Source organism: Trichomycterus rosablanca, chromosome 13 (genome assembly GCF_030014385.1).
Source record: "Trichomycterus rosablanca isolate fTriRos1 chromosome 13, fTriRos1.hap1, whole genome shotgun sequence".
NCBI lineage: Eukaryota > Metazoa > Chordata > Actinopteri > Siluriformes > Trichomycteridae > Trichomycterus > Trichomycterus rosablanca.
The window spans coordinates 3420887-3435244 of record NC_086000.1 but is presented as its reverse complement, the minus strand read 5'-3'; the positions used below and the strand labels follow the sequence as shown (position 1 = coordinate 3435244).

The 14358-nt window shown below is 44.9% G+C and overlaps 1 protein-coding gene and 1 long non-coding RNA gene across 10 annotated transcripts in view; one reads left to right on the top strand and one right to left on the bottom strand.

The window, feature by feature from the left end:
* The window catches only part of LOC134325734 (uncharacterized), a 29538-nt gene extending 21758 nt beyond the window's left edge, over positions 1 to 7780 (top strand). For 7 of the 8 annotated variants that reach the window (XR_010014325.1, XR_010014326.1, XR_010014331.1 and 4 more), the window contains 2 exons: positions 634 to 1449; positions 7579 to 7780. This is a non-coding gene — a long non-coding RNA (uncharacterized LOC134325734). The remainder of the gene's footprint in view (positions 1 to 633; positions 1450 to 7578) is intronic. The other variant, XR_010014328.1, reaches the window with a different exon arrangement.
* rps6ka1 (ribosomal protein S6 kinase a, polypeptide 1) overlaps positions 1 to 14358 on the bottom strand; it is a 54732-nt gene that overhangs the window by 12511 nt on the left and 27863 nt on the right. Inside the window, exons 1-4 of one of the 2 annotated variants that reach the window (XM_063007974.1) lie at positions 7374 to 7595; positions 4267 to 4383; positions 3252 to 3333; positions 659 to 739 (exon numbers count right to left, since the gene is read on the bottom strand). In XM_063007974.1, the coding sequence (XP_062864044.1) occupies positions 659 to 739; positions 3252 to 3333; positions 4267 to 4383; positions 7374 to 7595 (502 nt within the window). Of the gene's footprint in view, positions 1 to 658; positions 740 to 3251; positions 3334 to 4266; positions 4384 to 7373; positions 7596 to 14358 lie in introns of those variants that run through there. The other variant, XM_063007975.1, reaches the window with a different exon arrangement.

Here is a 14358-nt window from a genome sequence, read left to right as displayed (position 1 = left end):
TCATTACCATATAGAAGCACTTTGTAGTTCTACAATTACTGACTGTAGTCCATCTGTTTCTCTACATACTGTTTTACCCTACTTTCACCCTGTGCTTTAATGGTCAGGACCCCCCACAGGACCACCACAGAGCAGGTATTATTTAGGTGGTGGATGATTCTCAGCACTGTAGTGACAATGACATGGTGGTGGTGTGTTAGTGTGTGTTGTGCTGGTATGAGTGGATCTCAGACGGCAGCACTGCTGGAGTTTTTAAATACCGTGTCCACTCACTGTCCACTCTATTAGACACTCCTACCTAGTTGGTCCACCTTGTAGATGTAAAGTCAGAGATGATCGCTCATCTATTGCTGCTGTTTGAGTCGGTCATCTTCTAGACCTTCATCAGTGGTCACAGGACGCTGCCCACGGGGCGCTGTTGGCTGGATATATTTGGTTGGTGCACGGTTCTTGGTCCAGCAGTGACAGTGAGGTGTTTAAAAACTCCAGCAGCGCTGCTGTGTCTGATCTGTCTGTCCATTAAAAGAAATCTGTCATAATACCTCAGTAAATAAGACTGGACATATGTAAACATATACATTATCATTGGAAACTTGGGACAGACCAGTAAAATAGTGACATTCCTTTTTGCAGAGGTAAAAAGAAAGCTTTTACTCACCGTAGTGCAGTTTGACCACAAACGGGTGATTCACATCCGCGAGGATGTCCCTCTCCATCTTGGTCCGAACTCGATCACGTACTGCCAGGGGAGGAAAGATCAGCGGTCAGCGGTGGACGTAATTATTGAAGCACACGAGTCTCAGCTTTGAATTTGCCAGTCTACTGAAATGTTCCCTCACATGCTTGATTTGAGTTGACACTAAAGTACAGTTTGAAGTATTGGGTTTATTGTATTGGGGTTATTTCTGTTCTTCCCAATCTAGTCCACTCCGATTCTCATCACACACCCCTGTTCCATCAGTCTTGTATATTCACCTGCCCACAGTGGAGTCTCAGAGACATGCAAAGCTCTCCAGATCTTTCCTCGGCTGCTCTCGTTATCCGCATTGATTTGGCACAGCTTTTACGCCGGATGCCCTTCCTGACACGACCCTCCCTATTTATCCGGGCTTGGGACCGGCACTACAATGCACTGGTTTCTGCATCCTAGCAGCCAGGTACCTATAGGACGATTCAGTGTCTCCAACTAGCCTGGCTGCATGTTTTTGGACTGTGGGAGCAAACCGGAGCTCCCGGAGGAAACCCACACAGACACGGGGAGAACATGCAAACTCCACACAAAGGAATCAAACCCAAGACCTTCTTGCTGTGAGGCGACGGTGCCACTGTGCTAATAACAATAACGTTTTGGAATGCATTTGAGCATGAAGTGAGGCTACTCTTCCTCAGACAACCTGAGCAGACCTGCAGGACCCGTGTGATTCAAACCACCGAATGTAAAAATCACAGGTACAAGAATTTAATATTTATATTAAATATTTACGTTAATATTTCCTGGTTCTTGTATGTGAAGTTTAGGTGTTGCTGTTATTAAGGTGGATTTCTTTGGCTGCTTGGCCAAAGAAAATCAGCACTTAAGTGCACTTGATAGAATCTAAAACAACCGCATACAATGTGACTTCTCACACACTCTGGAGTTTATTTCCAGTAATATTAATCAGTGTTTCTATGATATGATCCTTATTGTACACAAATACACACCATCAGCTGATCACTGGGTGTAATAACAGATGCACGATCCTCTATAAAAGGATTCTCACTCTGCCGTGTGCTTATGTGACACACAGTCGCGCCTGGTGTGAATTTGCGCTCGAGGCGTCGCTGATGCATCACTTAATTCACACGTCCTGTGTGAATTCTAGGTCACGGCGCTTATGATGTCGTGAAACGGATCAGTATTAGAAGGGGGGGGTGATGTTTACATCAAGTTCAAGCTTTGTTTAAATACAGCTTTACATCAAGTTCAAGTTCTGTTTAAATACAGTCGTGTGAAGCTGAAGAGAAGTGTGTGTGTGTGTGTGTGTGTGTGTGTGTGTGTGGTTGAGGTCAAAGCTGCACCTGCAAAAAACCTCAGCAACAAGAGCAGGAAAGCAAGAAGCAAAAGAAGAAGAATAAACGTATGGGTTAACCACAACACTATGTAAACAACCTAGAGGAGCAAACAGCTCGTACTGAGTGTTCTTACAGAGAGCTTTGGGGTGACACTGTGTATTAATACAGAACCTCGTTGGACTCGTGTACCTACTTTGTTAGGCGGTCCAGTTTGTTGAGCCTGTGCCCACTGTAGCCTCAGAAACCTGTCGGTTGTTTTATTAGGATTTTGAATGGCATGAATATTAGTGGTCTTTAGCAGATCCTGAAGGTCCTGAGTTCCCTAATGGACTGTGCTGTTTGCCTACCTGTCGAGCTGGTGTGTATGTAGTTTTTGCTTATTAACTTGCTGCTAAAGAAAGAATCGTTCTTATCTTGTAGCTGGCAGATTATTTCTGTGCCTGCGTTTGTGTCTGTGCTCCTAAATTTATTCTCATGCACAGTTTCTTGTGGTGGTAAAAATACTTTTGACGGTCGATGAGCTGGTACACATTATTTTTGGCTCCTCTGCAAAAGCACTTCATTACACCTCATTTACATTTTCAGCGTTTAGCAGACACTTTTTATCCAAAGCGACTTACAGTACTGTGACAGTATACAGTCTGAGCAATCGAGGGTTAAGGGCCTTGCTTAGGAACCTGACAGTGGTGAGGCTTGAACCAGCGACCTTTAGATTACTAGACCAGCGCCTTAAATACTAGGCTAACTGATCTCAGTTTGATTTATCAAGCAAATCCACACATTGCTTAAATTTCTATGTATTTTTCAGTCATAATTACTGGATAATATGAATATGATTTAATATGATTGTGCATTCCTACATTAGTGTACAGACAGAGCAAATACAGGCTCAAACCTAAACACAACGATGTTTAAATCACTCGCCTGGCAGTGTATCAGCATGAGACTATTTTCAGTTTATTCAGCAGTTATATTGAGTGACGACCCCATCGGTGGCGTAACTAGGAGCTCATGGGCCCGCTCATATATATATAATATTGTAAAACGATTCACAATGCGGAGGGGGGTTAAGTTCATGTCGTGGAGGGCCCCTCCCACCATGGGCCCCAGTGCACCTGCCCCCCCGATAGTTACGCCCCTGGACCCCATTATACTGACATAAATGTGCAAGTGTGTACGTGTGTGTTTGGGGCTTTTACCTTTAAGCGTGGCCTTCTTGAGGACCTTCATGGCGTAGAGCTGGTTTGCATCAGGTTGGGTCACCTTGCGCACCAGGAACACCTGCATGCACACACACACACACACACACACACACTGATGAGTTTATAAGGTGTGTTAAGTGTGTGTTAAGCCTGGAGACAGACCGATTTCTAGCAGCTCCAACTGACCTGACTGCATGTTTTTGGACTATGGGAGGAAACCCATACAGACACGGGGAGAACATGCAAACAGAAATCCACACAGAAAGGACCCGGATCGCTTCACCTGGGGATCGAACCTGAGGCGACAGTGCTACCCACCGAGCCACTGTGCCGCCCTGCCTGGCTTCTCACACTTGTGTAAAGGAAATGATATGCTTTTAACTTTGCAGCAAGAGTTTAGCTCTTGGCTCTTTCCTGTTTCAGCATGACTGTGCACGTATGTCTGTGGGAATTCAGTCAGAAGGGCGTTTGTATGTCTGGCAGTGATGCTGGGCAAAAAAAACACAGTTGATGTTTCGGTTCAGCCCAGAGCTGTTCAGTGGGGGATGTAGATATAGGGAAGCTGTAGCCTAGTGGTTAGGGTACTGGATTAGTAAACGGAAGGTTGCCAGGTTAAGCCCCACCACTGCCACTGTTGGGCCCTTGAGCAAGGCCCTTGACTCTCAGTTGCTTAGACTGTATACTGTCACAACTGTAAGTCGCTTTGGATAAAAGCGTCTGCTAAATGCCAAAAATATAGATCTGGCTTTGTGCACAGGGGTACAGTCATGCTGGAACAGGTAAGGGCCTTCCCTAAACTCTTGATGCAAAGTTGAAAACATATAATTTACTTAAAAAAATAGTTGATTTATTAAACCGGTTAGCAATTGTTGTGGCTGAAACATGAATAGTGAAATAATAAATAATTAGAAGGGGTGTCCCAATATGTGTCCATATAGTGGATTTAGTTGTGTGGTGTTGTACTACGTGGCACTTATAAAAGGGGAACTGGTTATGATTCGTGCCACCTCACCTTGCCGAAAGATCCTTGTCCGAGCACCTTGAGCAGCTCGAATTGAGAGGGGTCGGCCTTCTCTGCCCCTTCCTTGACCACATGCGTAATGTTGATCTCCTTGATGACATGATCTTCCTGTCGGAGGAAACAGAATGAGAATCCTTCATCATCATCATCACTTGAGTTTCCTAAGAGAACTCACGTATCAGCTCTACTTCTAAGAAACTCATCACGTCCAGCCTCTTATCAGCTGTAGATTTAGTGTTTCACAGAAACCTGTGCATCACTGAAACTCACTTGTTTTAGCCTCTTATCAGCACTACACTTCCCATTTCTCATGAACCTGATGCTCTGGACAGTTTACGGTGAACTAAGCAACTCTTCCATCCACTAATAAGTCAAAACATTATGATCACTCTCCAGAAATGAGCACAGTGAATTAACCAAGGGGACTGTTTAAACTTTTTAAATGAAAATGACCAAGACTCATCGGTCTGAACATTAAACCCAACAATCAACACAGAGCAGGAATGAAGGCAGTGAAGAGAGGAAGCTCACCAAACCGAGTGATTACGGGAAACACAACCCACCAGTAGTTTACTGACAGTAAGACCACAGCAGAAATGTGTGACACCAAACCATGTCAGAAGTTACCAAACACACAGTGGGTACAAGTATGACATGATCGCTTTGTTTACTAGGTGTAGTGTCAGTGTGTAACAGAGGTGTAAAGTGTCAGAGTCACTATGTAACAGGTGTAACAGAGGTGTAGTGTCAGTCACTATGTAACAGGTGTAACAGAGGTGTAAAGTGTCAGAGTCGATGTGTAACAGAGGAGTACAGTGTCAATGTGTAACGGGAGTACAGTGTCAGAGTCACTATGAAACAGGTGTAACGGAGGAGTACAGTGTCAGTCACTATGTAACAGGGAGTACAGTGTCAGTCACTATGTAACAGGTATAACAGAGGAGTACAGTGTCAGTGAGTAACAGAGGACTACAATGTCAGTCACTATGTAACAGGTGTAACAGAGGAGTGCAGTGTCAGAGTAACTGTGTAACAGGTGTACAGTGTCAGTGTGTAACGAAGAAGTACAGTGTCAGTGTGTAACAGAAGTAACGGGTGTAATGGAAGAGTAGTGTTGGAGTCACTATGTAACAGATGTAACAAAGGAGTACAGTGTCAGTATGTAACAAATATAAAATGTCAGTACAGAAGTGTACAGTGTCAGTCACTATGTAACAGGTTTAACGGAGTACAGTGTCAGAGTCACTATGTAACAGGTTTAACGGAGTAGTGTCAGAATCACTATGTAACAGGTTTAACGGAGTAGTGTCAGAATCACTATGTAACAGGTTTAACGGAGTAGTGTCAGTCACTATGTAACAGGTTTAACGGAGTAGTGTCAGAATCACTATGTAACAGGTTTAACGGAGTAGTGTCAGAATCACTATGTAACAGGTTTAACGGAGTACAGTGTCAGTCACTATGTAACAGGTTTAACGGAGTACAGTGTCAGTCACTATGTAACAGGTTTAACGGAGTAGTGTCAGAATCACTATGTAACAGGTTTAACGGAGTAGTGTCAGAATCACTATGTAACAGGTTTAACGGAGTAGTGTCAGTCACTATGTAACAGGTTTAACGGAGTAGTGTCAGTCACTATGTAACAGGTTTAACGGAGTACAGTGTCAGAATCACTATGTAACAGGTTTAACGGAGTAGTGTCAGAATCACTATGTAACAGGTTTAACGGAGTAGTGTCAGAATCACTATGTAACAGGTTTAACGGAGTAGTGTCAGAATCACTATGTAACAGGTTTAACGGAGTAGTGTCAGAATCACTATGTAACAGGTTTAACGGAGTAGTGTCAGTCACTATGTAACAGGTTTAACGGAGTACAGTGTCAGTCACTATGTAACAGGTTTAACGGAGTACAGTGTCAGTCACTATGTAACAGGTTTAACGGAGTACAGTGTCAGAGTCACTATGTAACAGGTTTAACGGAGTAGTGTCAGAATCACTATGTAACAGGTTTAACGGAGTAGTGTCAGAATCACTATGTAACAGGTTTAACGGAGTAGTGTCAGAATCACTATGTAACAGGTTTAACGGAGTAGTGTCAGAATCACTATGTAACAGGTTTAACGGAGTACAGTGTCAGTCACTATGTAACAGGTTTAACGGAGTACAGTGTCAGAGTCACTATGTAACAGGTTTAACGGAGTAGTGTCAGAATCACTATGTAACAGGTTTAACGGAGTAGTGTCAGAATCACTATGTAACAGGTGTAACAGGAGTACAATGTCAGTGTTACTATGTAACAGAGGTGTACAGTGTTACTATGTAACAGGTATACAATGTCAGTGTTACTATGTAACAGGTGTAACAGAGGTGTACAGTGTTACTATGTAACAGGTATACAATGTCAGTACAGTGTCAGTGTCACTGTAACAAAGATAGTGTCACTATGTAACAGTGTTATACAGCTGTAATGTCACTATATTAGTGTTATATATGCAGTTGTATAGTGTCAGTGCTATACGACAGGTTTCTACGTAACGTAAGACAGAAGATTTTCACATCAACTAAAATGCATTTAATGTAGCCTTTAGTAAAGCTAACAGTGATGCTACAGTTTTAGCTTTGCTGCTTCGTTAGCTAGCCTGCATTACAGATCTAAACGTGTACTGTGCAACACCTGAACCGTGGTGAGAAAACATTTTTACACTCGTGCTGCTGACAACTGGTTACTTTATAAATATAAACACAGAAAAGCACAACCTCAAAGTTCAGAACCTTAAATAGTAAAATAATCTAATCAAATCAGCAACTATAATCAACAAACAACTTTAACACAAAGTGTCACGCCAGGTCAGATCAGATCAGATCAGATCAGGTCAGATCAGGTCAGTCTAGTGAGGGACTTTCTATAGAAGCAATAAAATTCCGTCATCAGCTTTAGTCATTTCAGTTCTTACTAAGTCACAACCACACTGTGGAAACTTAGCGTAGCTCTTTCTCCCACCTTTACCTGTCTGATTCATGTGTGGTTTGGACAGACGTTCCTGAAGCTAATTTGTTAAAAAGACAAGGTGTATGAGGTGTACGAGTGCTCACTGACCGTCCACTCGTCCTGCTCTCTCGCTGAAGCCGTACTAGACGCGGTCGAGCTTTTGACGCCGTTACTTTCGGCTCTTTGAGACGCGCCGTTAGCGCCGTTGGTTAACGCTTTACCGTGGTGCCGTCTGAACAGGTAAACATTTAAAATCTGCCTCAGTTTGAACTTCCTCTTGTCTTTCTCTCCCTCCATGTTGTCATCCCGCCAGTCCGGGCATCCCTGCATCTCCTCTACGTGCCCGCGGTAATGCCATCCGAGCAGGAGCCCGGCCTGAAGGCGTGTGAGGGTGAGACGTGTACGTGCCCAGAGTGAGCGAGAGGTGGCGGGCGGAAGTGGGACAGGAAGGAAGAGAACCACAGAGAGATTGAAAGGTGGTAAAGAGGAAGAAAGAATAAAGCACAGGAGAGAGAGATGTAGTCTGAGAGAAATGAGGGTGTTCAAACCACAGATGTGGCTGTGTTCCAAATGCTAATCGAGGAGATGGAAGGCTGATAATAGAGGGGCAGTGTTGCTAAGTTGGAGACTTGATGTTTACATTTACAGCATTTAGCAGATGCTTTTTATTCAAAGTGACTTACAGTACTGTGACAGTATACAATCTAAGCAATTGAGGGTTAAGGGCCTTGCTCAAGGGCCAAACAGTGGCAACCTGGCAGAGTTGGGGCTTGAACCAGCAACCTTGTGATTACTAGTCCAGTACCTTAACCACAGTCCTGATATTTCTCACAAAACACAACCTGAGGTATGAAAGGCCTGATGGGGTATCACCTCACAGCGATCATACAGTCTGGTTAAGGTGCCTGAACAAGGGGTGGAGGAATACCTGGAGTACACTGTGTTTCTTCATGTAAGTAATCCACCTCCGGCTGGTAAAAAGAAGAGCCTGATGGATTCTAATGTCACTTGGGGCGTTTGATAGACTGCAGTCTTTTATGGCTAGGAATATTTTTCATTTAGGAAAACACTAGCTGGCCAAAAGAATGTGGACACTTAAAGCTTGTTAAATATCCTGTTCCAAAACATTTACATTTTCGGGATTTAGCGGACGCTTGTATCTAAAGTGACTTACAGCACTGTGACAGTATATTGTCAAAGCAATTGTGGGTTAAGGGCCTTGCTCAAGGGCCCAACAGTGGCAACCTGGCAGTGGTGGGGCTCAAACCTGTGACCTTCTGATTACTAGTCCAGTAATTTAACCACTAGGCTACAACGTCCCTTTTTTGTTGTGATCCACAGCTCACACAAACTGAGCGTATTTGGTGATTTGTACCGGCTGCGTCCCAATTCTCCCGCATCCTGTGCCCTACAGAGTGTAGAACTAAGCCATTTAAGTGCACTAACAAGACATTATTTAGTGGAGTTGTGTGCAATTTGGAACACAATGCTGTTGTAACTCTGCCTATACAGTTCAAACTCGGATTTAATCCAAATTCATGACTTTAATTCTGTGAATCTAGACTAGTAAAAGTCTGGCCCTGCAAGACACTCCGTGTGTTTACTGTGGTATTTCAAACCTGCCTAACATGGACACAAAGCATTATTGATGTAAAATACTGGCGTGACTACAGACTCCACAGCTCCCTCTTGTGGAGAAACTTCTGGCTGCATACACATGGGCAAGCAAATACAAAGTAAATGAAATGCTTCGAATTTAAAAACACCCAAAGCTTTTAGGCACTCGGGTGGCGCACCAGAACAACGATTGGCTGTTGTTTATACAGGGTGGGAGCCGGATGGGGACTCCTCATAACTGATGTGAGTCGAGGGATAATGAGGATCAGGGTGTGTCTCTCCGTACACAAAGCTGATCCGCATATGAACTCGCCTCTGTCCCGTGCAGGTGAAAAAATGCAGTCGGCTACTGCACACGTGTCGGAGGGGGCGTGTGTTAGTCACGGCTCTCCTCGGTCAGAGTGGAGGTCAACATCAGTATAGAGGAAGCGTAATGCAATCGGGTAACTGGTTACGACTAGATTGGGAGGAATAATGAGGATAAATGCAATAAAAATGCAAATGCAGTCCTGCTTCTGTATGATCTCACTTCCGTTCGGCTTCATGTCCCCTCGTCTCTGTTAGTAAATTCCTCAGATTGTGAAATGTGACTTGGTTTAGATCAGACTGACCATTATTGCCTCAGAGAGAGGAAAACTTTCGACACGCTCCATCATTTCCTGTGTTGCTCCAGTGATCAAACGCTGACCCACCGAGGCCGGCAATCCTCACTTTATTTAGAGAGGAGTGTGTGCTGTAATGTGAAGGTTTAGGTGATACGAGGCTCGGTGGATGTCGGACTGTGTGTATTTACATGCATGCACTGTGAGCCATGATAATGTTATAAAATTCATCATTACATTCAAGGGTTAGTTCTTCACTAATTTATCAACACATTCGTGATATTGTTTACTAAACACACCCCGGCCTTCATTACTGAACGTTAAGGCTCGAGTTCCTCTTTTTATTGTGGTTTTGAACTAACACAGGAACAACAATGCAACAAACCCGGCTTACGTTTGAACCGTCAGGGTTTCAGGGTCTCTCATGTACAGTACAAGTTAAGAAAAGCTGTAATTTAATTACATGAATGCACCTGCCAATCCAAAACACAAACACCACACACACAAAACACCCAATAAAAACAGAATACCAAGCCGCTCAGGTGGCGCAGCGGTAGAAACACACGCTAGAACACCGGAGCTGGGATCTCTAATACATCGAGCACCGGCTGGGCTGAGCAGCCACGTGAACAACGATTGGCCTGTTGTTCAGATATGGGCGGGACTAAGCGGGATGGGGTCTCTCTCTCATAAGTGATGCAATTACGACCTCTGCTGGCTGATTGATGGCGCCTGCACAGAGATGAGGAAAGACCGCACTGATCAGGGTGTGTCTCCCCGTACACGGTGCATATCCGCATTGCACTCATCAAAGTGTACGTGATAAGATGCACACGGCTGCTGCCCACGTGTCGGAGGGGGCGTGGGTTAGCTTCGTTCTTCTCAATCAGAGCCGAGGTCGGCATTGGTGGAGAGGAAGCATGACGCAATGGGTCAAGTGTCGGCTAAATGATAAAAACGTAAATGTAAACAAGCCTGTAAAGTATCATGTAGGGCAGTTGTAGACTAGTGGTTAAGGTACTGGACTTGTAAGCAGAAGGTCGCGGGTTTAAGCCCCACCACTGCCAGGTTGCTGGGCCCTTGAGCAAGGCCCTTAACCCTCAATTGCTTAGACTGTTGGATAAAAGTATATCAACAAACACTAATAATAAAAACACCTAAACCAAAGATAGCAAACACCTACATCTGAGCTCTACAGAGCCTACTCTGAAGTTTCCTGACCCAGTGTGAGTTTCGGGGGCTGCGGGTCGTTACTCACTCTCAGTGCTCCTGGAATCACAAGTTCACGAACTCGTAACTGAAACTGACACGCCTGCGTTATGTTAGTGCTCACGGGTGACGTCACACACAGACTGTGGTGAATATTAAACAGCTGAGGATCAGGTCACAGGAAGAGCTTATCCAGGTGCTTCCTGTCCTCTTAAAACGACACTATTTCTTCCTACACACACACACACACACACACACACACTTCTGTATGATCACTCTATACACTAATGTACAACACACACACACACACACACACATTCTCTCTCTCTCTCTCTATCTCTCTCTCTCTCTCTCTTGCCCGCTCGCCCTCTCTCCGGTTCTCTCCGCCATCCGATTGGATGTAGTGGATGTAAAAACACACACTTGCCTGAGGCTCGGGAACTTTGGCGTGGAAGACGTGCCTCAACATGTCCGAGTTCACGGCTGCTCCTGACTGACGCTCGCATCCACGAACGTGCGCGGAAGATAAAAAGAGGAAACGTGAAGCGAGGGCTAACTCTGACTCGCTACATGAGTTGGTGTTTCCTCAGAAGGCCCTCGGTTAGTCACTCGCACACATGGACGCACTCAGTGACCGCACTCAGTGACCACACACACACACACACAGAATTGAATGTGCATCTCTATGACCCACCTTTAGCAGAACATGCATGGTGTGAGCTACACAAACATACACCAAGAGTCACGGCAGGGCTGCTAGTAAACTTTTTACATCAAAGCAATAGGGGCAAGCCGTAGCCTAGTGGTTAGGGCACAGGACTAGTAATCCAAAGGTTGCTGGTTCAAGCCCCATCTGCTGCTGTTGGGCCCTTGAGCAAGGCCCTTAACCCTCAGTTGCTCAAACTGTATATTGTAACTATAATGTAAGTCGCTTTGGATAAAGGCGTCTGCAAAATGCTAAAAATTTAAAATTTAAAGCAAACTTGATGTACAAGAACAAGACCTGGACCCATGAGCAAAAGAAAACTTGTGGTCTTGTGGTTTAACAATCCTACAATGTCTGCTCCCAACTGGTAGGTACAGTGAGGGATCTATACTGGGAAATGTGGTTTCTGCGGCTATAGTCTGTGGGCACAGGTTCACTGATACATCCAAGAACATGAATCTAAGGCTATAGTGGGCACTGATACATCTGAGAACATGAATCTAAGGCTATAGTGGGCACTGATACATCCAGGAACAGGACTCCAAGGCTATAGTGGGCACTGATACATCCAAGAACATGGAAATATTAACATGACAAGAGGTTCAGTGTACTTTAATGGCCTCTCCAGTCAACGGATCTGAATCTGACAAGAGCATCTTTGGGGTGTGGTTGAATGTACATGATGCAGTCATGTCAACAAGGACCAAAATCTCAATGGAGAGCTTCCAACAGCTTGTGGAATTCAGGCCGCCATGAGCTGAGGCCGCTCTGAGAGCAAACATGGTCCTGCTCATTGCTATATTTCTAATTAAACACCCAGTGGTTTGGGTTGTAATAGCTCAGCGGTTAAGGTAACGCCAAGTTGCTACTGTTGGGCCCTTGAGCAAGGCCCTTAACCTTCAGTTGCTCAGACTTCAGTATTAAAAGCGTCTGCTACATGCTGTAAACGTCGATGTCAGTGGATGCAGTCAGTGTACGTGTTGGTACTCGGCTAGATGACGTGTAACATAAGCATAATGATCAGTGCAGTGATTTTAACACAGTGCTCTCAGTATCAGATTCCAGCTCGGAGAACGGGCGGACGTGCTGGCTGCACAGCTGCATGGACAGTGTGTGTTCGAGTGTGGGTGTGAACCACCGCAGTCCTGACAGCTGGAATGCGAGACCTTCGCCTCAGTGCAGATGTTTGTCTGCAGCGCTGCTCGTTTTGCTAGGTTGCGTAACTGGAGTACACAACACACACACACACACACACACACACACACACACACACACACACAGGGAGGGATAAACTACAAGCTTTAATGAGGGGACAGAATGTGTGTGTGGGATTATGTGCCACTCTGAATGCACCAAGTGTCCATGAATCTGTACAGAACGCTGTAAATAATAAACATAATGAGGCAGAACCTGAGACTGCTGCTGTATTGTATTTAATGCAAACAGTGGTGCAGTTTTTGCGCTGACCACAAGGTGGCGGTCAATCCCTGTTATTTAGTTAAGCTGCCGCGAAAACTGTATTTCTTTATTAGGACTAGGATTTAAGCATCATGTTTTACACTTTGGTTACGTTCATGACAGGACAGGTAGTCACTTGCACGTCTTTGGACTGTCGGGGGAAACCGGAGCTCCTGGAGGAAACCCACACAGACACAGGGAGAACATGCAAACTCCACACAGAAAGGAATCAAACCCAGGACCTTCTTGCTCTTAGGTGACCGTGCTACCCACCAAGCCACCGTGCCACCCTTACAGAGTGGATGGAAAACTAAAGCTGACAGGGATTGTGAAGGGCTGCAGGCCACCCAAGGAGGATGGGTCCCTGCTTAGTCTGGTTCCTCTCAAGGTTTCTTCCTGTAATTTTAAGGGAGTTTTTCCTTGCAACTCTCGCCCTCGGCTTGATCAATAGTGGTTTTTGGTCTGTTGGTCCTGGATTCTGTAAAGTTGCTTTGAGACAGTGTTCATTGTAAAATGCGCTATATAAATAAATTTGACTTGACTTGACATGGAAAGAGAAGTAATAAGAACAGAATGACATGGTTGGACCTGCCCAGGTGACCCACCCAAAATTTCCTGCAGTTATGTTGTCTGTACACGTGTTAACACGTGGTAATCCGTGCAGCTCGAACGCAGCCAACGAGTCTGCAAACAATACGTACCTGCAGTGCTGCATAAATTTTGCCTCAATACACACAGTCACAGGTAAATACAGTTAAAGGACGAATCTGTGGTTTGTTTATTCTTTTAAATCTTTATTTAACTGATAATAGAAGAAAGGAAAAAATCCTAAGTGCAATAGAAGCCGAAGAATTTTATACCTGCGACACACTCCAAAATATTGGACAGGAGCGTGTTTACCCCCGTGTGTTCCATCACATTTCTTATTAATGAGACCTTTTATTGGTTTGGGAACTGAAGACTAATTGCTGGTGCAGCCTGATATTCTCTCAGTTCGAATCTCAGCTCTGCTACCGGTCAGCAGTGGGCCTGCGGCAGACACAACTGGCCACCAGTCTGCTGAGTGAGACTAAAAAGACCGGACTAAAAAGGGGCGGGGTCTTTGACGCTGTGTAAGGACCCTGGTAAATAGCTTAAGGTGCCTGTACAGAGGTGGAGGAACGTGGAGATCAGTGGGAGACTGACCTCATGTGTGAATCCACTGAAGTACGGGCGAATAAGAAGGGGTGGACGGAGCGCGTCAGAGGGGGTGTGCGTCAGGCAAAATATACCCTCCTCGGACGCGATCGGGGTCTCCAGTAGTGCAAGACTAATTGGCTACGCAGACCCGTCTGCTCAGAGCGACTTAGTCTGCTTCAGAAGGAAGCGTCCACACTTACTGTAGTGAACCGCACTAACAGAGAGATCGCACCAGGGTTCGTTTTAATCCATCTGAAGCCGAGATGTGGTGAGGTGACTCCATCATTTGTGGACTGAGTAGTTAATTATAAATACTCATTTT